At 39.5% G+C, this 25,875-nt stretch overlaps 1 protein-coding gene across 1 annotated transcript in view; it reads left to right on the top strand.

Moving 5' to 3' along the window:
* Positions 1–2,552: 2,552 nt before the first annotated feature.
* mcama (melanoma cell adhesion molecule a) overlaps positions 2,553–25,875 on the top strand; it is a 90,214-nt gene continuing 66,891 nt past the window's right edge. Inside the window, exon 1 of the mRNA XM_075486855.1 lies at positions 2,553–2,598. Coding sequence (XP_075342970.1) covers position 2,598 — 1 coding nt within the window. The 5' untranslated portion in view covers positions 2,553–2,597. The remainder of the gene's footprint in view (positions 2,599–25,875) is intronic.

Below are 25,875 nucleotides of genomic sequence, written 5' to 3' on the forward strand. Positions count from 1 at the left end.
TTTACAAAACATGCGTACCACACCAATCCCATCGTAAGACAGAGCGGCTGTTGATAAATCTGGCGGGTGAAATCCATCGTAATGATCCTAACCACGCCTTCTATAAAAGGGCCGCACCTCTAGATTTGCGACATGGATAGACAAAAGACGGCAAAGAAACGCTGTCAACGCTGTTGACAGCTGGGACGGCTGCCAACAGCGTTGGCGATGTAAATCGCAGACCGGACGAGTTATGTATTTTCCCCTACTGTGATGGTCAATAAAATGTGATAAACTCCAGATTAAATGAAATCTAAAATTGAACGATGTTTTACTTTTTCTCCAATAAGATCAGGAAGAAGTGGTCCGATATGAAATTGGCCACAAAAAAGGTCGCAGCTCTCGGACGCAGCATGTCACAAACAGGGGGGGGGGCTCTGATCCAGGTTTGGATTTGAGTGCCTTGGAGGAGAGGGTGGCTGGCCTGATCGGAGCTACGTCTTTTTTCCTTGAATAACAGAATGTGCAGGCTGGTGGGATCTCTGGGTACGGGGTCCTCTGGATGTACATCTGGAAATGGCACTCCATTTTTTTGGGCAATGTTATGGAGAACCCCGCATGCAATAATAATATTGCATACCTTTTCGGGCGTATATAGAAGGGTTCCCCGCAGCCGAGAGACAGATCCACCTGCCCTTTAGGTGCCCTAACCTCTCCACAGTGCGCAGTGTTAAAGCGCCTCTCCTGTTCGGTGCGCGGTTGAATAATGAGCCATCACTCTTCCAATTACGGAGTTGTACTTGTTTAATTTATTTAATTTGCGTTTATGTTTATATTTATGTTGAAGTCAAATAAAACATGGGCCTTCTTTGAAGTGATAAGTCTGTAATTTTAAACAAGGGATTTGTTGCGACTCATAAGGCACGCACTAGTGACGCTGCTGTTTATGTATGCTATTGCAGTCACCGCAAGTCAAAATGGAAAAGTGCGTACACGGCCTCAGACCTGTCGTGGCGATTTCATCTTTCCTGCGCTCACGATGGATTTGATAAATGCCAACCTTTGCGCAGAAAAGAACGTACACACGACCTACGCACGTTTTTCGTCTTACGCAAGTTTGATAAATGAGGGCCACTATGAGTGAAGTTTGTGCTAAAATAAAACCTTTCTTTATCTGAAGCATGGGCTTGATGAGATTGTGTGACCCACTTTGTGGTCACTTCGAGATGGATCACATCTCTTGAGTGTTTTCACTCTTTCATCTGCTGCTGCAGGACGACAGTGATGAGGAAGTGATTGCTGTTTAGATAACAAATGCCATAGAATCAAGGCTAGATTTTTTTGTGTAATTTTGTCTCAAAAACACAAGGACAAGGTTATATATTTGATCGTTTTTCTGTGACTGAATATAAGCTCTATAAGTGCGTGACAGAATGATAACTGCTTCATAAGCTTTTTTTTCCCATCACCATAATTTTTAAACTGTAATGAAACCGCTAAAGGATCTTGTGCAAAAAAAAAAAAAAGCTGCATTTCCAGGGCTTCATGATTTAAATATTTAAACACAAAGTAGAACACAAGACATAGAGGATGGGAAGGAATTTGCACATTAGATCAGAAGGAATAATACCTGAAGAATTTCAAATAGAGCCAGGCTTCCCTCCCAGTTTATTACAGTAGAACTTCCCCCACCCTGGCTGAAAAGTGTGTGATGAGTTAGTGCTGGAGGGCCAGTGAGAGCGAGGGTGGGCGAGGACGTGGAGCAAAGTGAATCGGGTGGTACAAGCTCAGGAGGAGGAGGAGGGCTGGGTATTCTCGCAGCCTGCACCTCTTTCATCTTTCTCATTAAAGCTGGAGCAGTGGGGGCCGTCAAGAATGAGCCCTGGGACATGGTGATCGGGGACTGAGCTTGAGCCTCGCATCAGGAGGTGGAGGAGGAGGGAGGAAGCAGCCAAAGCAAGCAGACAAGCCACCATGTCAAACCTTCACCTTAAACTTAACCTGCCTCCCTCGGGGACCCAGATAAAGACCTCTTATCTGTGCTCACCTTCTCTCCCGGCCTGAGAATGACTCCAGCAGTTGCAGGAAGGCCGAGGGGGCTTCAATGGTTGAGTAGCTCCGAAACAAACAACCTTTCTATCAGAGAATGTGTATGAAAAAAAAAAACGGGGCAGCTGCGAGGGGCCTCCATGTGGGACAGAATGATTAACAGAGAGGCAAGGAGGGAACCGGCTCCTTCCAGAAGAGGTGGTTCTATAGAAGGAGGCTCATCCAGCGGTGAACACAGTGGGGGCTTTAATTGGAAGAATTTCCAGTAATATTGACGTGATGCTCAGATTTAGGACAAGATTTGTGGTTTTCTTATTGTTCTTAGGTTTAAGTGTAGTGTCCATGATCTCAACAGCTTGTTTTTAAACACATTATTTGAATTTCAGTATTTAGCAGGTTTTGCAATGAAGCCACATTTAGGGGCAGGTTTACCACACTGTTGCATCACCTCTTCCTTTACAAAGCTCTGTAGGTGTTTGAGAGCTGAGAAGTCGCTGTAGTGTGTCATTTTGTTGCTTGATGGTGGATTTCATGAGTGTGTGGATGGGTGAAGGCGGCTTGTACACAAAAGTAAGTGTAATCAGTGTGAGCAAGCTGAGATAATTGCTCTAAGTCAATTTATTGTTTCTTTTTTGTTTTTACAATGCTATTGATGTTTTATTTATGAGTGTTTACATATTGTTTATGTTTTTCTTAAAGTGATAGCCTTAAATATTTTAATATTATGTACCGTAGATGATTCTTCTTTTGAGTTAACAGTTCTTTTTTGACAAATATTCTGTAATATTCTGCGCTGGCTTCCTGTCGCTCAGAGAATAGACTTTAAAACAGCTCTGCTTGTGTACAAGTCTCTTCATGGTCAAGCGCCAAAGTACATCTCTGACATGTTAGAGCCATATGAACCAACTCGGGCTCTGAGAACCTCAGGGAGGGGTCTCCTGCTGGGGCCCAGAGTCAGGACTAAACAAGGTGAGGCTGCGTTTCAGCTTTATGCTCCTAAAGTCTGGAACAGTCTTCCAGAAGATGTGAGACAGGCCTCAACTCTGACAATGTTTAAATCCAGGCTGAAAACAGTTCTATTTAGCTGTGCATATGACACCTGAAAGTATTTTATCTGCACTCTTCACTTTTAAATGAATGAATGAATGATTATTTTTATGGGGTTTTTTTGGGAATGATTTTATTTCCTTTTTTGTGATTTTATGTAGCTGTAAAGCACTTTGAATTACCTTGTGTACGAATTGTGCTCTACAAATAAAATTGCCTTGCCTTGCCTAATAGTTTAACTTATTGTCCATCTTTCATGGAGTGACAAATAAAAACTGAGGAAGTGACGATGAGGACACGAGACTGGAATACAGAGGATGAGACAGGAGAAAAGGAAAGCGGTAATCTCAAAGGAAAACTGAAACAGTTTTCATTGTTTTTAAAGCAGGAGTTGTTGCTTTTTTGTCAAAGCTTAGACTTGTTTCAGTTTAAATCCTGGTTGCTTGTTGAGCTCTTTGTCCCGATTTTTTTTTTATTGCAAGGGTATGAAAGACACAGGGGGAAACGCTGGCTGTTAATCCTAAAATTACAAATTCAGTTTATAGTGTTTTGCAAGCTGGTGGGGGAACATGATATCAGATTTTGCCAGCTGCCAGGTCCAGGCATATTTTTAAAGTTTTAAAGTATCCGTCAAAACCACAGACTGCAAAGATACTATCAGTCATTTCAGTTATTCGACATCCTGCAACACCGATGAACTGTTTGGATAGAACGTTCTTCCTCCAGATGAGTATGGATAGGAATATGTAGCCAGGGGCGGTCGGTGGCATTGTGGGTTGAGCGGCCGCCCCATGTACAGAGGCTGTAGTCCTCGCTGCAGCTGGTCCCGGTTCGAGTCCCACACTGAGCAGCCCTTTGCTGCATGTCTCCCCTCTCTCTCTGCCCCTTGCATTCCTGTCTCTCTCCAACTGTCCTATAATTAAAGGCAAAAGCAATTTAAGCCCCAAAAAAATAAAAGGAATATGTCCAGTCCAAGGAGAAAGTGAAGCGCATGCACATTTAGGTAAATGATTCAACAAAATAAAGCGCTATTGCAGTTATATGGCTCAGATCTCTTCCTCCTCGTTAGTAAATTAAGTCCCATGACAGCAACTCCTTCGCCTCCTGAAATATGAAAGTGGGAAACAAATTGAACATGCATATTTAATAAGACGGGAACACGATTTCATCCACTTGTTAAATGAGAACATGAGCAATGAGGAAATCTGAGAGGCAGAGTATGGCCTTTATTGCCCGCAGAGTTTGAAGGAAAAAAGAGACTTCATTTTCATTTCAACATGGATCTCTGGCAGGACTTCCCCCACTCTGCAGAGCTGATCACATACATTTGGCCTCTCTCAGAGTTAGGATTGTTGGTTTCCAGAGCAACCACAAAAAGCAGACAGTATGTAGACTGACTTGCCATGCGCCTTTACCATCGCTCAAACCATCAAATGGCTTTTTTGGTGGGCAGGCTACTGTATGTGCTGCTGAATTTCTTCTGCTCAAAGTGTTTCTTTGTTTGATTGGAGTCAGAACGTCCTGTGATGGACTGGCCGCCTGTCCAGAGTGTACCTCTAACCCAGTGGTAGCTGGGATAGGCTCCAGCCCCCCTGAATTGGATTAATCAGGTATAAAAAATGGATGGATGGATGGAGTCAGAACATTAAATATAACAAAAAGAGATCCAAAAGAATAACAAAAAACATTTTAGTACATTTTATTCAATACATTGCTAGAATTTTTTAATTTTTTAGAAGTCATTTATCAGTTTGGCATTATACAATTCATATAGCATTTTTTTTATATTTCTAAGTCCAAGGTGTATGTGAAGCTGATGGGATGGGGGACGTCATCCATTTTACAAAGTTCATCTTTAATCAAAGTGTATCATGATAATCAGTCCGAATATTTAGGTCAACGTTCATAACAATACTTCCAGTAGTTACAGAAAATAGATTGAAATACATTTATATATAAAAAGTAATATCACTACCAATGAAAATAATCGAGACATCATGAGACTGTCCCCAACAAACTTGGTTGTTTGTTCATGTAGGACAGAACATCCAATGATTAAAAGTGAAGTTGACAGTCTTTCTACACAGTGGCCATTTTGTATAAATAATGTATTATTGTTGTAACTACAATCGTTTTCTGACCCTAGCCAAGTGACGTTATTGGCTAAACCCAGCCAAGAAGTGAAAAAGTAATGTGCTGTGTTTACATCTAAACAAGGCAACCTGCATAAGGCAGTGTTGTAAAAATGCATTTAAGCCTAAATCTTGATCTTTTTCTAACCCTAGCTTTACAGGATGCTGTTATGAGATCATATTCATTGATATGAAAAGATGATATATATCATATCAGTTGGATGACATTTACACAGAATTAACTGAGACAATAAAGCAAAATCTCAAATGTTGATTTTTTAAAATGAACAAAAGGTTTTTCTTTTTTTTTTCATTGTCCGATTTCCTCTTAAAGAGCGTTTTTGTTTGCTTGCTTTGTTATTTTGTTTTTTTAAATTGTGGTTGTGTTTCAGCAACACAAGATCAGTAAAAGCGCTCTCAGTTTGGAGAATCATGGACGAATACTGACAAAGAAGCCAAGCTAAGAGCTATCCAGAACAGGTCTACCAGAAGGGTCAAATTTTCTCTTGCGATATTGGTGGTATTGCAACACTGAAAATGTTTCATGGACTGGGTAGCAAATTAGAAATTATGTGGTTGAGAGAAGGCAGCAACAAAGATAATAAGATCACCAAGGAAAAATAAACATTCTCGACTGTAACAGTCAGTAAAACCTCAGTGGTTGGTCGGTCCTTTCACATAAACAGCTGCAGAGCTCAGGCAGTTAAATAGACTGGACGCTTTGTCACCATTATCACCTAACTGTTGCAGAACCTTAGGGTTTAGAAGCAAACAAACACTAATTTCAATAAGGCAGTTGAGTGCACAGCGGTTTATTCACCCACCTGCACACCTGTGCTGTGTCTCAGTTCTGGAACAGTCGTTTTCTCTGTGCCGACAAAAAACATCAGGCACGCTGATGAAAAGACTGGGATGCTGCACACAGTTAGTGTTAGAGATGACACTGTGCATATCACCCTTCATAGATGCTCATGTGTATGTGTTGAATGTGCACAGCTCAGAATATTCTGTTTTAGTATCCTGGTGTGACAGAAATATGTGAAATACGCACAAAAAAGAAACAGTGTGTTCGTATTGATAAACCCAGCATATGTTCCACAGTAATGGAAAGCGTCTGGTTCCTGTGTCCAAAACATTTTGTGTGTTTAGCCAAGAGAGTGGGACTTGGCTGTCGGTAATCCAGGAATCCAAGGAATATTTTGATGTGTGATATGTTATTACCTTGTCAGTTTTAATGGAAGCCATGATGTTTATCTAATTGTAACTATTTCATTCTTACTACCCAACCTTAAACGGTAGTACGGTAGTTTGGGATGTGGAAAAAAAGCTACAAAACAGCGGGTGAAAGCAAAAACAGTATATAAAATTAAGTTACTTTAAGTGGCTTTTGTTCAGGGTGGGGCTTGATTTTAACTCTCGCACTTGGTAGCAGGGTTTGTAACACCATCCCCCAGCAACTTTGACCTCCAAATGTAGACTTTTTCCCCGTTCAAATGTGATGTGACAGTCAAAAACAGCTTGACTCTTTGTTGGTTGTGTCTGAGAGGAGAATGCTGTGTAAACTGCATAATATCCCTGACAACAACACTCACCCTCTCCACAAGGTGCTTACCTCCCACAGAAGCACCTTCAGCAACAGACTCATTCCTCCCCTGTGTAAGAGAGACGCCAGAGGAAGTCCTCTCTGCCTGTGGTCACCAGACTGTTTAATTCATCTACCTCAGGTCGAGAGAGGGTCAGTGGAAACACAGCGACCTGAGACCAAATGCCACTTTACCCAATGCCACTTTATAAATGCCACTTTCTCAAGATCACTTGTTTGTATGTTTGTATATATTGTTTTTTATTGAGGCTGCTAATTTGCACACTGCACATATTGTATTCAGTTACTTATGTTATTTTATTTTAGCTTCATTTTATTTTATTTTATTTTAGTACTTTCCCTCTTGTACCATAACTGTTGCACAGAAATTTCCCTCGGGATAAAAAAAGCATCTTGAATCTTGAATCTTGAAAATAATGACTATTTCACAAAATGCTGTAACACTGTGTGACTCTGTGGAGTTACTTTTGTGCGCTAGCACAGAACAAACCCCAGCAACAATTGTGTGTGTGAGGACACAAATCAATAGATAGAGTTTACGTGACGATTTGATGTTTTTTGCCATGAGCTGGGTTGAATGATGCCTAGTTCCTTTCTTTCTTTTTTTGCTGGGTAGTGTCACATTGTGTGATGGGAACTGCGACCAATAAATATAGAATGCCATAGTCCATGATGATGTATGTAATTCTAACCCTAGCCATGAATTTCTTTCACATGTTAACCTAACTACGTACTTTAAATCTAACCATAACCATAACCTAACCGTAACCATTAGCGGATAGAAGTGAAGTAGGAAAAGTGTGGAAGCAGAAAACCACACAGACTCAAGAAAAGGTTGCAAATGACATAATTTAATACAGTAATCTCAGACCTGGCTGTCCGGGACTGTGGGGGACTTGGTACTACCCGTCATCCCAAATCTTCTTTCTGTTGAAAGTCACAAATCAAGAGTGGCAGCTCTCAACATTATCACGTCGCAAATGTGAATGTGTGGATCAGAAGTGCGATGGGAGAATCACAGCAGTAAAGAACAGGAGGAGTAAAATTTAGGTTTGCAATATAGTTTAACCTTTTACATGAAAATGTTTTGTATCTTTCCATTAACTAATGTATGTGCTTTACTGTCATGAGATCAGCGTCAACTGCTCTGGCCTCCAGTCACAGACTTTGTTGCCTCTGAAATGCGATGTAATGGTTGTTTCATAATTACTCCCAAAAAACCCCAGCAAAAAGGTCTTATGATGCAAATTAATTAAATTTTCATAAGTATGTAACATTTTGGGTGTTTTAGAGGGACAGTTTGGGTAATAATACAAAAAATAGATAAATAAATTAATGAAAGTAACCGTGTATTTTAAAAAAAGGACAAAAGTAACAAACTGAGGGGGAATCCTGGGGTTCTGTTATGCTGTGGGGAACACTTTACTTTCATATTTTGGGCTCACTTGTTCCCTTTGAAGGAAACAATATTTCGTCAAATCAATATTTAGTTGTTCTGAGTGATCACCTTTATCCAGTCATGAAATGATCCATGGGGCTCCATGGGGCCACTTAAAGGTTTGATGGTTTGGTAAAAAAAAAAAATCTCATTTCACTAAATCCAGTTTATATGGGAAATCTTAGATTGAAGTATTACGCAGTGGTTTTTTGCCCCTCCAGCAGAGTTCCATGACATAAACAATGAAATCCAAGATAAACCAAAGATGATCTGGCAATGCGTTGTGGCTCAATTTTTTTCCCCTTTATTTCTTTGCGTTTGGAGCTTACTCACACATAACTGCATCCAACAGAGTCCTTGACCCACATATGTAAAATATTTGGCCCTGTGGGGCCACAGAATGAACAATGAAGTGGGTCAATAGGTTCACTCCTACACACACTGCAGCTTCTTGGAAGCCAGATGGCCAATTTGGTTTGAACCAAGACAAAATTAATCCCAACAAATTCTGTCCTCTGTCTGAGTGAAGACACTCACCCTATGCTTTCCTGAATATAGACCTCCTGCAGTCACGTACAGCCTGTTCATGCTAAAATTACACACACTTTCCTTTCATTGTGTAGTATTTCTGTCATTTTCTGATCGAGTATCAAGATGCTTTGAGTTCTCATTTTTCTTAAACATACTAATTTAGTTCAGCCAGCGATTTCTAGCCGTGGGTTTTGACAGAATTTGTTGCAACAACTGGGGTTCACACATAAAACAAATACAGGCTGATTTTGATGTATTGATTACTGTCAAACTGCAGTCCTTGTTGATGTGTCTACATGACATAACAAGGTCTGAATGAGAATTCCTTTTTTTTTTTTTTTAATTAAAAGTGATTCTTTGAATTATTGAAACCTGTATGCATGATGTAAAAGGATGCACCCACTATGTGCCTCCAGAGCAACATCAGAGCTTCATAACAACATTTGTACAAAGGGTCATTTGCATTTTTAATACTGCAGGACAGGTGTGCTGAAGTGTTTCTGTGAAATGTTGTTTCGTTCATTCACTTAATTCATGAATGAATGAATGTTTTCCGTAAATTTCATTTTCCCCGTGATGGTCTAAATCCTTGCTTAAGCAATCTCCGCTTTGCCAGGATATATAACTGTGGTAGGGACTTCATTAAAATCTAATTAAAGTTAATAGTCTTTGACTAAAGACTGTGAAATTCGAAGATATTAACTTGCTGTCAGCACATTCTTTTTGTCTAATGTAATGCTGTCCTGAGGTCATTAAAATTCTAATTTTCCCATAGATAACATGGACTCAGTGCTGCGGGTTTCAGTGAGGCTGGAGCCTGTCACACATCTCAGCTATTGATAGATTTGTTGTTTTTCGGTGAAATGAAGCTTTGAAGCTGTTCCGTACACTTCCTGCAGAAACAACTGTGAGCAGGTACTGAGGAATCTAAAAAGAACAAGGCGCTGCAGGGCATTGCACAGGCCAGAGGGCTTTAATACTTACATTGTCCTTGTGGCAGGTTTGAATTATCACATCACTACTTCTGTTGCCTTGTTGAAAAGGATTTCTCTCCAGTGTCTGGTTTATTGCCTTTGTTTCGGTCTTTCTCAGTGAAATGGCATCTAAAGCCTCCATTTTTCTCAGCTCTCTTTGTTAGTCTCACACATTGTTGCCTGCTGCTGGTCACTGCTTTTTCTAGTTTCCCCTGGTTACCATTTCCATTTTAAATAATCATGTGCACATACTCTAAACAATCAAATAAAACAAAGCTGCAGTGGGTATACAGACAAACAACAAAGACTTTGAATAAATACAAATGATGCTTTCTTTTTTCAGGGCTTATACATGTATTTTCTGTGCAGATAAAAATGGATTTTTTTTCCTTTGGGATACTGTTAGGACAGAAGGAAAAGAGCATGAAACTGAAACATACATAATTGGGTCAGAAAAACTCAGCAACATGGGTTGTACGGTGGTGTGGTGATTAGCACTGTCGCCTCGCAGCAAGAGGGTTCCTGGTTCGGATCCTGGCCTGGACCTTTCTGTGTGGAGCTTGCATGTTCTCCCCATTTATGTGTGGGTTCTCTCCGGGTATTTCGGCTTCCTGCCACCATCCAAAAACATGCATGTCAGGTTAATTGGTGACTCCGAATTGACCCTAGAAGAGAGTGTGTTTGTCTTGTTTGTCTCTGTGTGACCTTGTGATGGACTGTGACCTGTCCAAGCTGTACCCTGCCTCATGCCCAATGACAGCTGGGATAAGCTTAGATTGCTTCACAAATATGTGAAGCAATCTAAGTTGTGGGCTGCTTTTAGTTGTGTAAGTGTTGTTGTTGTTCCTTTAGCTTTGCTCTACTGTGGAAAAGACTGAGTTCAGAGTTTACAAAGATCTGCTTTGTGATGAAGTTAATTAAGATAGTCCAGTACAGCTGTTGTCACTTAAAATGTTCTTCTTTGTATTAATATATTTTGGTGTTTTGTCCATTTGGTTTGAAATCAGTTGTTGTTGGCCCCTCCAAGTTCTGGCTCAAGCTAACTTTCAACCAATCAGCAGACAGATGCACCCACGCAGGTATCAAAACAGCCATGAAACAGCCTATGATTATATTTGGAAAAAAAGCAACTTCTAGTGTTTATAGGAGCAACTGCATGTGAGTTGTAAAAACGGTGTCCATGATGGTTATGATTGTGGTCTCATTGTAAAAAGATTGTATTTCTATCGAACTGTGGTGTTTTCTAAGCCTCACCAAGTGAGGTTATTGGCTAAATCTGATCAAGAAATTATGAAGTTTTATCCTAACGTGTTGTGTTTATACGTAACCAAGGCAACCAGCAAAATGGGTGACGGTTAAGTTGTAAAACGAATATATATTCTAGTCCTAACTTTTTCTAACCATAACCAACTAATGCTATTGTCTAAATCCTACCAGAGAGGCAAAAGTGTTTTAATGAAGTTGTTGTTGTAATATTGAACATACTCTCCACATCCCTTCCCACCACTACTACCACAGCCTACCCCGCTCCCTGCTGCTCCTAGGTCAGGACAGCATGGAGTTATAACCCCTCCAGGTAGTCCAGGGTCCTGGAACTCTGACTCACCAGGAAATACCTTGTAGACCTCTAATGAGAGTCACCAAAGGGGCATCTTCAACAGCTGAAGTACAGGGGCCTGAACTAGATGTGGGTTCATTCTGAGCTCCCCCTGGATTATTGAGCCTCTCCCCTAATCTTAATAGCTGAAGGTGCGTTTACTCCTGATTTTGTTCTTTCTGCCAAAAATTTTATACCCAAAGTTCAGGGCTGTAGTTGAAGGTAGGCATGTAGATCAACTCACAGACAGTTAGATTGAGCTCCTAGCCAAGCTATGAGAATAGAAAATACCACATCTTTGCAAAAGCTGCATGGTCGATCTTCTGTCCCATCTCTCATGAACATGTCTTTGATGTACTCTAACTCCTCCAGTTGTTTTAGACTCTCCTCACCTAATGAGAGCACCAGATAAGGAAGTGCTGATTTGCACTAGCTGGTGAATATTTCACTCGGTGTGCAGAGGTTCAAGAGAATGACATTTCAAATGTTATGAAAAGGATAAATAAACAAAATTTTTCATCATTCAATTACATCATTCAATCTGTCCTCCCAATAATTGGTGTTCAAATTGTTTACGAGTTTTATTGGGCTTCACACAGTGCTTTTATGCCATATTTTCACTCAATTTATTGGGCTTTTCCTGTCACAATGATGATAAATTGGGGGCATTTTGGAGCATAACGTTTTGCCTGAGGGCACCTCAACTTGCAGTCTGGAGTGTATGACTTGATTCTTAACCGCAGCTACTTTATGCTAAAACATCAAGTAAATGGTAATGCATTCATCTGATTTAGTTCAGATGTCTTTAATATTCTATACTTGCAGCATAAGATTTCTCTCAAGGAAAGTTCATAGAGTAACCACAAAACATCCTCTTGGGAACGAAAATGTTGTTGGTGCATCTCGCGGCAATCTGCACAGTAGGAGTTCAGATTTCTATCACATGTGTATTTCTTGTCCTTAGGGCGGGTCAGGAGAGTTCACCAGAAACATTAGGGTTCATTCATTGAAAAAAATGGGCTACTACAGCAAATGTGATGATTACATAGTCAATATTTGTCAAGTTACCTTGCTCTGAGCAAGAGGGATATCTGGGACAGACAGAATGGCCAGTTGTTCTTAACAATAAAAAACATCAGTGTTGGACGATTGTAATCTTAGATTTCTACTATGTCTGTGCGTAGTAACTAAGATATTGTTGAGTTAACCCTTAGATGCATAAGTGATAGGACCCTACACTCTTCCATAAGTGTAAGAATCAATGTGTTTTTATGGTATTTTTGTCATTTTGATTAAGAATAATCATTTGTAATATAGTTTGTATCATAATTTGGTCTGCAAAAGAATGTTTTCATATTTGAAATCATTTTATTTTTAACATTTTTAACATCAAAACACGTGAAACATTATGAAAATTGTAAAAGAAAATGGCACAACATGAATTTATACACCTGTGGTCATGGAAGTGATTGGAACACCTGAATTTAATTATTTGAGTAGGTGAGTGAATACTTTTGGCAATATAGTGTATGTGAAGGATGTTGTACCACAGCACCATGGTCCTCTTGATGCTTGCAGGTGTAGGTGCCAACCATCTGGTCCATGGTGTCTACACGTCCTTTGGTCTCGAGTATATGATGACTTTAGTTTTTTTCTTTCTACTATTTTAGTCCACCAATTTGCTGTGATGCATTGTGCTCAGGAGCACAACAGCCATTCTTTTTAAATCTGAATTCTGTGCTGTGAACCTCCCTGGATTTGGAAGCCTTTATCAGAGGAGGGATGTCTGGCTTGTTCTGCTGTAGAGTCCCCATTATAGTGAGATCCTTCTCCAGGAGGTGCTACGCAAGAGGCACACTAGTGAAGAATAGGGATGGAATTCTGGTTACATTATCGATTTTGCTTATCAATTTGGTTCCTTATTGGTTCTCTTATCGATTCTCATCCAGTTCTATAGTACAAATATAGTACAATAAATAACTCTATATATCTAACTCTGCCTCACTCTTGCAGCCCTCGTCAACTAAATGTTAATATTAGATGGAAATTATTCATACAGTATGTTGCTAACATTATTACAACAGGGCTCTCAAGTTTTGAATGCAGGCAAGAGTGACATCTCCACAAGCTCCCCCGCGAGATTTGCTGCCAATCACTTAGCAGCATGTCAAAGACTTTACATTCGTGCAAAGTAATTGCATATTGTGTGGTCAAATGTTTCAGCATGTTGGAGATATTTCCCCCTTTGATGTGATCACAGCTCTGCACGTGTTGCAACTGGCCCTAGTATTGTCCTTTTTGGTGAAATATCACCAAACTTTGGAGTGCTTCTGCCTCAACGCCATGTTGGAAACATTTTAAGCCAAAATATGAAGCATGCACATGATGTCATCACACAAATGCGTCAGACGTTAACAGAACCCATAAACAGGATCGTTGGGCAGGCGGATAAACGATTCCACGGATTCTAACTACTGGGAGCGGGTTCTCGGTTCTCGATTCCCATCCCTAGTGAAGAAGTCGTCCATGGTGAGGTTGTACCCTGTGTTTCTGACTGCACTGCATAACTGCCGGATAATGTTTTCTTCAAGATTCTTTTGAATTTTTTACCCTGGTTGCCTCCCCGTGTAATCTATTGCATAGGGGTTACATGTAATACATGGACTGATACTTCCCAGTTCTTGTTTCACATTCTTCATGTATCCAATGTTGCTGTGTACAATAATCTTTACATGTGACACTTGTGAATGAGTCTGTGTGGTCCACAAAATATATATTGCTGTCAGTCACAGTTGATCAGAATCAAATGTTCCCATGAAATTCCATAGGAACTGAATGCCGGTCATTTTTGACCCACTTATGGAAGCTTGGGGTCGTAATACAAAAATTATAATTTTGTAAAATGTATGAGAGATAAGTTAAAATTTTAAATGGCACGATATCAATAACATGTTTTTTGAGGAATAGGTGGAATATGAAATGACAACTTTTTGTTACAAAGATATTGCAAGAAAACAACCTCAATTTTGACTCACTTATGCATCTAAGGATAAAAGGAAAGTTTGTGTTTACACCAAAATTTTCAGTTGTGAGAAAGAGTACACCCTGTTTTAAATTTTGTGGTTTTAGACATCAGGACAATAGAACACAACTAATCCAGCACCATTATAACAGGTCTTAAAATGAGGTAAATGTAACCTCAAATGAACAACATCAATCTGATATATTACACCATGTCATTATTGATTTAACAAAACTGAGCAAAGATGCAGAAGCAGTCTGTGAAAAACCAAAAACACTGTTACTGATTGCATAGGAATTAAAAGGGTAAGAAGCAGCCAGGTGTTCCTAATAAAACGCATTTAATTAACTGATCATAAGTTAGTGTGAACACCTCTATAAAGGTAGAAGTTTTGGCACTTCACTGGTCTGGAGCATGCAGGTGCACAATGTCAAGGAGGAAAGACATCAGAAATAATCTTAGAGAAGCAATTGTTGCTATCCTTCAATCTGGGAAGGGTTATAAGGCCATTTCCAAACTATTTGGAATCCATCATTCTACAGAGAGAAAGACTATTCACATGTGGAAAACATTCAACAAAGGTGTCAATCTAATCAAAGTGCATGTTCAAGCAAATTCAACCCAAGGTCAGACAGTGTAATGCTAGGAGAAACTGCAAAAATACAACAGTTACATCTCAAATTCCACAGGCCTCAGTTAGCATGTTAAATGTTAAAATTCATGACGGTACAATAAGAACAAGTTTAGGTTTATAAAGTTACATCTGAACAAACCACAAGACTTCTGGAACAAAATGTCCTTTGGACAGATGAGACCAAAGTGGAGATGTTTGCTCATAATGCACAGCAGCACGTTTGGAGAAAACCAAACACAGCATATCAGCACAAACACCTCATACAACTGTCAAGCACGGTGGTGGAGGGCTGATAATTTGGGCTTGTTTTGCAGCCACAGGACCTGGGCACCTTGCAGTCATTGAGTCCACCATGAACTCCTCTGTATACCAAAGTACTCTAGATTCAAATGTGGGACCATCTTTCTCAACTGGGTCATCAACAGGAGAATGATCTCAAACACAGCAGCAAATCTACAACAGAATGTCTGAAAAAGAAAAGAAGCAAGGTGTTGACCAAGTCAAAGTCCAGACCTCAACCTGATTGAAATGCTGAAGTGAGTTGGAAATAACAACAAAGAATTTGACAATTATTTTGCTCTTTGGATCGCCTACAATTGTAGGACGTAACACGACTGTCATTTAAACCACTATCATTACTGCTAAAAGTGATTCTACTGAATCATTGGATGTACATGAGGTGATTTTCAGACACTGCTTCTGCATTTTGGCTTAGTTTTTGTAATGACATGTTGGTAAAATGTCATGTGCTGATGTTCATGTGAAGTACATTTATCTGATATCAACACCTGGTAAGAAGCAGATGATTTTCTGGTACCCTGATACATAAAAGCTTGTATAAAGCAGTTGTAGTTTATTTCACAGTAAATGTACAAGAAACATCTAAAACTTTTAAAGTTGGGGAGGAAAAGTGTCATTAAGTAAAAAGTTAAACTAATTTCAGGTTTGTAAGTCTCCACTCCATTACTTTCCATTTTGGCACATAAGGGAAACAATGCTTCCTTCATTGGTGCTGGATGGAAACTACGAAAAGCAGATTTGTTTAATAGGCATGTGATTCCAAGATGCTGTTTTGATGCCAGGTTAGCTAAATAGTGGCTGCTGCTAAATTATGTAAAATTACACGTTGCTGCTAAAGCATTACTCACTCACAACTGAAAAAGCAAGAAAGTACTCAATGGCTGGCAGCTGCTGAACAGGTCCCGCTATAAAAATCAGCCTGGACCATGCAACCACAGGGCCACTGCTGTGTCACAGCTGTCTGTGGTGCACAGACAGGGCAAAAAAACAGTGCAACAACACTGAACTAACAGTGAAAATATAGAACATTACATTTAAAAGAAATGGTGAATTGGGATACATCTCAGAACAGACAATAGTTGAAATTGGAAATATGTTTTGGCTGGCGGAAGGACCAGTAACATGAGGAAAGAACCTACAAGCCTTGAACTGAAATCAACCTCTACTTCATTTTAAAATGCTGTGCCTGTGTGATTACTGTGAAGCGTTAACACCTTTGGGAATAGTGCACACTTGACTTTTTTTTATGTGATAGCGTAGTTAAATGGTTTAAAGGTTAATGGTGTTAGTGACTGCACTTGGGGCTGTCAGTCATCCACAGGGGGCCAGTTTCATGGGACCAATCTTGGCCCTGTAGCAAATCTTTCTATACATAAACAAGAAACTGAATCTCACCAAGTATGTGAGTTGTTTAAAAGGTCTGTCATCAAGTCTGCTTGAGAGACAGTTTACCTTTTGTAGATTCAGTTTGGAAGTGGAGGTTTAAGTTTGTGGGAAGCTCCACAAAAGAGCAGTAAAGCTCTCGTTGCTTATGTGTGGAGGAGGGGGAGTCTAAAGCCATGTTATCAGAGCTGCCGGAGGCTTCAACTCATCAATTTATTATTATTTTTTAAATTAAATTTCACTGGGATTACTCAATACACACAGGCAGACACGGGGCACGTTGTCAAAGCTGTTCTGTATATTGTTAGGAATATACGTTTGAGTAAATTTGATTTGTGACTACCGTCATGCTGATAAGTCTGAGGGAATCAAATGTACTGCAGAATAATAACCAGTCAGCCACAGCATTAAACCACTGAAGTGTAAGCGAATAATGTTATTTCATTAGAATGCTACCTGTAAATGGATAGAAGATATTAGCCAGTATTTAAACAAGACATTCTTGAAGCTGTTCTCTTGGAAGTAGGACAAATGGTTATGGTTAAGAATAAAGCTGTTAGTGGACTTTACGTGAAGAAAACACTCCAAAAAAGAGGTCCTACTGTATGGATTGTTCCCAAAATGCATTGGCTTGGACCTACCTTCAACTGTTCAAGGAAATCTACCCACTTAGAATTTTTTTATTAAAAAGACATCTAACAGACATCTTAATAGTCCATAGATGTGTAGTCTATGAGTCTGGGCTAAATGCAGTCTAAAAGTGTGAAGTTTTGTAGACGTGTAAACCGAAAAAGAGGGTGAAAAATGTTTTTATATGTCCAGACCGAAAATTAAACAGTTTTCAATCAAATTCATTTTTGATATTCAAGTTGGTGTTCCCTATTATTTAAAAATGATTTACAGACTTCAGTTGTGCATCTTATATATTTACAGTTTATTTAAAAAATAAATTAAGTAGTCAGAGCTTAACTGCCTGAGCTAAAAGTGGTCCCATGTTGATCCCTAATTGTAGCTGATAGTACCTACAATGCATACATGAGTATGGCAACTGGACCATGGTTCAATGGAAGAACATGGGCTGGTCTGATGAATGATTTCATTTTGTTACTCAATGTGCCAAGTCTGGTGCAAATGTGTCTTTTTTATGGGGAAGAGATGGTAGTGGGATGAACTATGGGAGGAGTACAGAGGCGGTGTGATGCTCTGGGTCATGTTTTGCTGGGAAACCTTAGATGCCAGCACTCATGTCGATGTTATTTTTACACATAGCATTGTTTCAGACCGCCTACACCTCTTAATGGTAACAGTAATCCCTAAAGGCAGTGCTCTCTTTCAGGAGGCTAATGCATCCTGTCATTCAGGAAGGGTTTTAGTAACATGACAAAGAGTTTAGGGTGTTAGCCTCCAAATTACCCATGGGGGTCTTACCTCACAACTTACAGGATCTAAAGAATATGCAGTCTAATATCACAGGGCACCTACTCAGGTCCTGTGGAGTCCGTCACTGACAGCATGAGGGCTACCAACAAAATATTAGACCCGCAGTTGAAATGTTAAATGAGTGATTTGGGAAAAAAAGAAAAAACTTTTGTTTTCTCCATTGCAACAGAAAACATTGTTGCATTCATCCCCACACTTTAAAATTATTTCAACTGGTTTTTACCACTGTTTTTGGGGGTACACAACTGTGTCGCCATTACAACGTGTGCTTTAATCTGTGATCTGTATTTGGACCTGTTATCTGGATAAAGACATCCTTAACAGGCCTTTTTATTAATAAGCTTTCTTGCTATCTTAAGTCTACCAGTTGGCTACTTTTCTATAGTCTTGCTAAGTAGGATAACATTACTTATACTATAAGAAGCTAATCAGAGTCAATAGAGAGGCTTGCTAACTCTAGTGCTCAGCATGGAACCCTAATCTTTTATGTTATAGCAGCCTCCAATGTAACAGTATGGGCTCTACAGGGCAGTCTGTGGTATACACCAGTGGGATACACAAGATTTGTCCTGGTAAACAACAGTTTTTTCTGTCATATGAACAGAGCTAGTTGTGTCCCAGTTTTTATGCAGAGCCAGGCAAACAATGGCTCTCTTGAGACCTTTGATCCATCTACTTCTTTGGTCTCACCAGTTGGTCTGGCACACATGAAACACTAAATTCCTGGTTCCGTCCAGTTAGCGCCGCGGGTAGGGCTAACACCACTCTCAAGGTATTGTCAAGCTGGGATCCATTTTCTGATAATTGGAAAATGTAATGCCCTGTCTTACAGAAATTGGTTGGAGCTGACAATCCTTACTAATAACAGTCAAAGGCTTGTGACGTGGCGTCGATCTTGTTATCCCCTGCATGGAGATCCTGACCTATTCCTTTATTGTGAGGCATTGAGGCATAACTGGAATATGGACCAAAATATCCCAGTGTCAAGGGAAATTTCCAATATACTGTAATCACAGTGTGCACAAAAGTAGTTAGGGTCTCTCTATAATATGAGCAGAAAAAAGAGGGAACAGTCCTAGACGTCTTATTAATGTAATCAGAGAAGGATGAATGAGAAGTGTCTCCTGGTGATTAAGAGCTGCTGTGGACAAATTTTGATTCACTACATTTGGGAACAATTGGCCACCTGGGTCCCCAAGACTGCTTTAACCAAACCCTTCATTGTGTGTGCACGGCGCTCTGACCCTGCCCCTCCCCCCGCCTCCCACCCCTCTGTGCCCTCAGTGAGACACTGATGTGTCTGAGCGGAGGTGTGCCAGAGTGATTCATTAGTTCATTAAGGCGTCTTGTGGCCATGGCAACAATCTTTCCGAGGGGTCACTGCTAACATGACAGCCTCCTTCAGGGCAAGGCATGTCATTGGATCTGAGCAAAAGCAGGAGGCTCAATCAGTTACCCCCTCCTCAAAAAAAACATACTGAGGTCCCGTAACCCATTTAGGCCCCCTGGCTCACAAAAACAACCACAAATGTGCACACACATACACACAACCTCGACACAAAACGCTCCAACTATAATCTAATCAGAAATTCTGAGTTGTACAGTTCCAGTAAGCCTCCAGCACAGAAGAATTCACCAGGACTAATGGGTGAAGGCACATGGCTTTCTTTTTTGTGTGTTTCCATGAACCGAAGCTGAGTGTAAGCACAGTTTTTTCAATATCTGCTGTGGTTGAATGCTGCATGAGGATTCATACTGCTTGTAAACAAAATTAAGAGGGGAAAAAAAGAGTAATGTCTAAATATACATGAAACTGATTTATTTCTGTTGACCAATAAAAAACTATACTTGCTTATATATATATGTTAGATATCAAAGCTAAGTATGTGGAATCTAATCTTCAATCGACTCTGTTTGTGTCATGGCTTTTCCCACTCTTACCCAGAATCCTCACAAATTCATCAAATCCCGGCAAGTTTTCCTCAACAGGAGTTCATTTTCAGTATAACACAGTACTTTCAGTCTGGTTTCTTAGGTTAACACATACACAATTGCTCTGTCTAACAATGTAATCTCTGGCAGAGTAGTCCCGTGTTCCCGTCTAAAGAGCTTGTTACTGTGATTGCTGTAATTCTCTTTAAGACATAAATCTTTTTTCTTGGACGGTATGATCAAGTGAAATTAAAATCAGTCTCCAAAAGAAAAAAAAAATGAAGGAAACAAGAGCATGCCCTGTAAGCCCCCCCCCCCTTTCCTTTTGTTTTTCTTGTGAATGGCGTCCTCTCTGTCATTCCCACCCCTTTCTCTGTCAGAGTCTGTTCAAACTATTGGTCCCTGACTTCGTCTGGCACTCCTGTGGTGAAACACTCTGCCCCCAATCTGTGGGAGTGGAACGGCCAGTGTGTGGGCTCGCTTAAGGCTACAGTAAGACACGCAATGATGAAGTGCATTATCCTGACTTCTCCCAGGACTGAATGGTCATACCTATGTCAGCTAGCACGGTTTTCACTTCACTCTGCTTTGAAAAACTCATAGCCCATGTGGTCTACTTTTTTTTTTCACCTTTTCCTGGCATCCTGCCCTAAAATGTATTCTGAGACACAGTAGCAGTGGCCATAAATATGAACAAAGCAATTTAAACTGTGATAATGAATTTTAAAAAGAATAAACAAATGTTACATTAAAGAGGCCCCCGTCGTACAAATAAGAGTCTGGGAAACAAAATATATAACTGTTTCATGGGGGGTCAGTACTTGAAGGATGTGCAGTACTGAAACGCTTGAAGAGCTATAATAAAATCTTCAGTCATAATGATTAAAATATAAAAATAAATATCTAACATTATGATACTTTACATTTCTCTTCTTAGTGTTTAAGAGCAGTTTTTTGAGCTACAGGACGACAAACAGGAAACTCGTGAATCCAGCATAACTCACAATGTTTTACTCAGTTATTTCAGTTTACTCAGAAATGTGTCTGGAACCAATCCTACAATATACAGAGCTGTATTCTCCATGAGCTTATTCTCTCTTTCCTCTGCTTTAAGCCTCATCGTCTCCTCTCTCCACCTGCCTGTGACCTAGAAATCGATCTCAGCAGGTCATCTTTGTCTCAGCTCTTACATTTTAGAGGAAAGAGGAGGCTTGCTAGAGAAAGCTTTGAGTGCTTTTAAGTATTCTAACTCATGCTTCCTCACATCCTCTGCTGCAACCAAAAATTTTTTTTTCTCCCACTTTCATCTTACAGGATTTTTTTTCAATCCCTTATATGCACATCGATGAGAAAAAAAACATTTGTATTCAATGTATTATACAGTCTGTGCAATTCTCTTTTCGGGCAGTGAATGAATACCTTGCTCTCATGACATTCACAAAATATCATATAAGTTTTGTAAGTTCCAAGAACACTATCTTGACAAAGATCATAAGAAAACCACATACTTTTAGAAATCCATAGACAGGTCATTTAAATTAAAATAAATGAAAGGATATCTCCTTTTATCATTGCATGTTACCTCGATGAATTCTTTCTTGTGTCATTCGCATAAGTCATTCCTGCTGCAAGCTCCCTCTACTTAGTCTAAATAACTAGTAAAACAATTATAGAAAACTAGTGGCAGCCCTCCTCCCTTGCCTTTAGTCAAGTAGTGTGATATTGCATTTACTTTAGCTGAATCATCATTTTTGAGATGAGGAATTAGTATCAGACTCATTTCTTATGTTTGTTGAGGTGTATTTGAAGGTTTACTATATTAGATTTTGACACTGTCCTCTGACAAAAAATGTAAAAAAAATATTAGCTTGTTTGTTCAAGCAGCTTTTACAACCTATATCAATGTAAAAAACAAAAAGAAAACATGCAACTTCTATTGGTCACATGAAGAATTGTATTAGAAACCATCTAATACATATATTTGTTTGAAAACATTTTGCAGGACAAGTCTCAAACCAGCGATTTCTTGCAAGAAAGTCTTCAAAGTGTCACAAAGACCGCTAGATTTGTACCCCCAACTTCCTGCTCCAGTGTTTGTGACAAGTGAACTCTTGTTAGAGGTAGAAAGTGGACGTCACTGCGTAGGAATGTGGAGGTGTAGAACACCCGCATGTCGATCTATTTAAACTTAAGCTGCGTCTGTGTGATAAACAGAGTAACAAGTAAGTAAGAATAAATAACATAGTAATTTAGCATTTTTTAGTCATAATTATTATCAGTCACCAGCAAACACAATCTTTAACATCATTTTGTTTTAGAACGACGAATCAGAAACATGGCTGTATATCTGTCTGGAGTACACAACCTCGAATTAGAATGAATATAAGAACAGTTTGCCATTTTCCAATAAGATAATAATAATGCTAAAGTTAGGGTATACTGAGTGACTTATGAACAGTATGGCTTGTATTAGACTCGTGTGATGACTTGAAAGTATTTAGGAAACTCAGTATATCTTTAAAGTCAAATAAAGTTCACCCATTTAAAAAAAATAAAAATTATTTCAGGAATGAGAAAACAGATGACACAGAGTCTCGACATAGACCATGGTCTTGTTCTGCCAAAATGACAAATGTTGTAAATTTGTTGGCGTTTACACTGACAGTTTTTCCTGTGGAGTAAGAATATATTTGTTTTCATTGAACTGGATCAGTAAAAACACACTGAAACCTTAACTTTATAACTTTGACAATTACCTGGTCCATAACTTTAAATTTATAGGTCTCATCTTGTTGGCGGATAGATTCTCTCAGTGTGTTGACAGGACAGTGAGTATCACATGTCTCATAGCAAGTTCTGTTACATGGATACAAGCTTTAAATCTTTCCTTTGACACCCTGACATGCAGCACATGACCCAATATTTCTTCTTCCTCCCACTTTTCCTTCTTTTTGCTCTCAACCTGCTCAGCAGCAACCGAGATGACTGGAATGAAGATAGGCGAGAAAAAGACGAGGGCAAGGAACATCACAAAGAGGCACAGTTGATTTAAACTAGAGCAGGAGAGAGATTTAGCTGTGGGGAATTCTTTCTGCCTTCTCCCTCTGCTCCATTACTGGGGGAAAAGAAGAATTTCAGATGAGGTTTGGGATTTCTGCCCACTTCAAAGACTTTTTCACACAAGTTTCTGGCTTTCTTTCCCCTTTTATTTAAAACAGACTTCACTTCCAAGGGCTAGTGTAATTTGCACGGCCCTCCCTTCATAGCTGTGAACCAAGGATTAAAAAGACAAATATAGAGTTTTACTGCAATATTACAGACACTGTGAGTCCAGTACTGTGTCTGACTTGAGTGCTCTATAAAGCATCTGATTCAGTCACCGGCCATAGAGTCTAAGGATGGAGAGCATATGCTTAACATGTTGCAATTTTGTGATATTGACCTAAATGCATAAAACTGACTCAACTCTTTGGTTTCCATGTGAAAAAGAATAAAAGAATGTCAGAGTGGCCCATATTTTAGTTGCATTCATGAAAGCTGATTTAATCAGTTTAATGATGAAACTGATTGAAAAGAAACTTGCCCAAACATACCTCTATGGTCAGCTGGAAAAAAGCTCATGAGTTCTGACTGAAAACATCAAGTCAAAGTTGAGCTTTGGGAGCAAATGGCTTGTCAGGGAGCCTGCACAGAGGAGGGGGGGTAATGGTGAGAACCTCTGGCATGTCTTCTTCTATGGCAGGTGAGGAGAAAAGGCTGGTTCTGCCATCTGTTGCGGGCGTAGCGCATGCCTGTACACACCCTTCCCAGGCCATCAGAGTCCACAGTGAAGCGACTGCCGTTTGGAGTTCAGAAAACCCAAGAAAGCATTGCAGACATTCTGCTATAGTGTATAAATCTAATATGTTGATTAAACAAAGGATTTGCTGTGCAGTGGAGTATTATTGGTCTGGAGACATAATTTCTGGGGATGGACGGGACAACAAAAGGCCAGACTTTGACACAGGAGACAGCTGTTCACTTCCTGTTTCTTTGACCTCTTGCTCCCTGTTAGCCTCTGCACTCAGTCTAGCTGTATTTGTTATAAACCTACAGAGTTTTTCTACTACCAGAGTACTACCAAAAAACAAAAACAAAGACGTGAAATCTGCTGTGCTTCATTTGTGACAACAAACTAAGTATACCTGAATTTGAGATCTTATCAAATTGTTTCAATACCATCAGCATCATTAATTCTATGTTATGAGGCTGTTAGTGACACTGTAATAGATCATTTTGACTTGGCAAAAAAAGAAGTGTCAGTTTCCCGATCTCTCTCCACATTTGTGGAGCTGTTTTCAAGGATTTATGGATTCATTAAATAGTTTAGGCTTAAGAAGTGAAGCATGACTGAGATTTCCCCCAAAACCTTAAACAAGTAGTTGCTCCTTAAAGCACAGGAACATGGCTCACTAACCTTAATGGAAACCAAAATGTCTCAGCTGTAACCGGGTTTTTGTGACTGAATACCACCAAACCTGAACTTGAGCAGTGTCAGACCAAAAGGCCCTTTAATTGTGTGAGAGGTGACTTTACAAAAGCTTTGTAAATGCTTCCATGTACAGTTCTGTGGCACAATAAGAGATACGATATTTTGACTTTTAATTTGGACTTTTTTGTTTACCAGAGTGCAAACATTTGGGTTGAATAAGAGAAATGACATTCTTTTGGGCAGCATCTTTATAAACGAACAAAACAGTATACGTGTAATTACTGTACAAACAGTCAGCAAATACCATGTGAAAGGTCAGGGAAACTGTCTACCTGAATTATTAAAGTAGTCAGTGTCAGAGGCAGAGCTAGAAAAATGTAAATTCCTCACTGCAACAATGTGTTTTTCAATTTTTAAACCTGACCGATTGTTCGCTGAAAAGTAAAAATACTGAAGAGTATTGGATCACATGGGGCTCGAACTCTGCAACAGTCTACAAATGCCCTCTTTACAAGTATACCTGAGCGTCTGAAAGCGTCTGAGAGTCTGAATGACTGTCATTATTTGACCATTTTTTAGCCATTCTTGTGAAGCTAATCTTTCATGCTGTGGACCACAGTATATACTACACATTCTGGACTGACACTGTGTTCAGAGCAAACAGTAAAAGTGTGTATTTGGTAATAAGCTGGGCAGATGGTTACTCCTCCTGTCTGAGCAGGTTAAACCTGCCCCCACAAATCGCTTAAAGCTTATTGTATTCTTGTTGTTTCAACACTTGAACTGGTATAGAATACTAACACCTAACTGTGTGCGAGAGGACATGTATGTTATCACTTTGGAAAGACCGTTCTTTCCTTATAAAATATCATAGCGTGAGAATGGTGCTTTAAGATCTCTGAAAATGTCAAAAATGTTTGTGGTGTGTATATAGGGGCAAACAGAACTGTGTAGAGACGGAAGGAGAAGATGTTCCATACAAATCCAAGCACAGATGTATGTGAAACTGAAAATGATTCGAAATAAGTTTGAGGGAAATCCTCTGAGATGGTTTCTGTGGTGAGTTCAGCCGGACACAATTCTGTAGGCCCTGCAGTCAAACTCATGCAAACAATCCAAGAGAAAAAAAGAGATTTTGACTTTTTATCTGAATCCAAATGCAGAACAAATGAAATAATGTCACTGTTGTGGCTTTGAACATTTTCAAATATCATAGAATATTAAAGAATTCAATTCGACAAAAGGTATACTTACAGTTTTAATAATAATACTGAAAGTGGACCTTTTTTACCTGATTGGAGGCAAGATTATTCTCTTAAGGGGTAACTAGGGCATGGCTTAAG

The sequence above is a fragment of the Odontesthes bonariensis genome, chromosome 16, assembly GCF_027942865.1.
Source record: "Odontesthes bonariensis isolate fOdoBon6 chromosome 16, fOdoBon6.hap1, whole genome shotgun sequence".
In the NCBI taxonomy this organism is placed as follows: Eukaryota; Metazoa; Chordata; class Actinopteri; order Atheriniformes; family Atherinopsidae; genus Odontesthes; species Odontesthes bonariensis.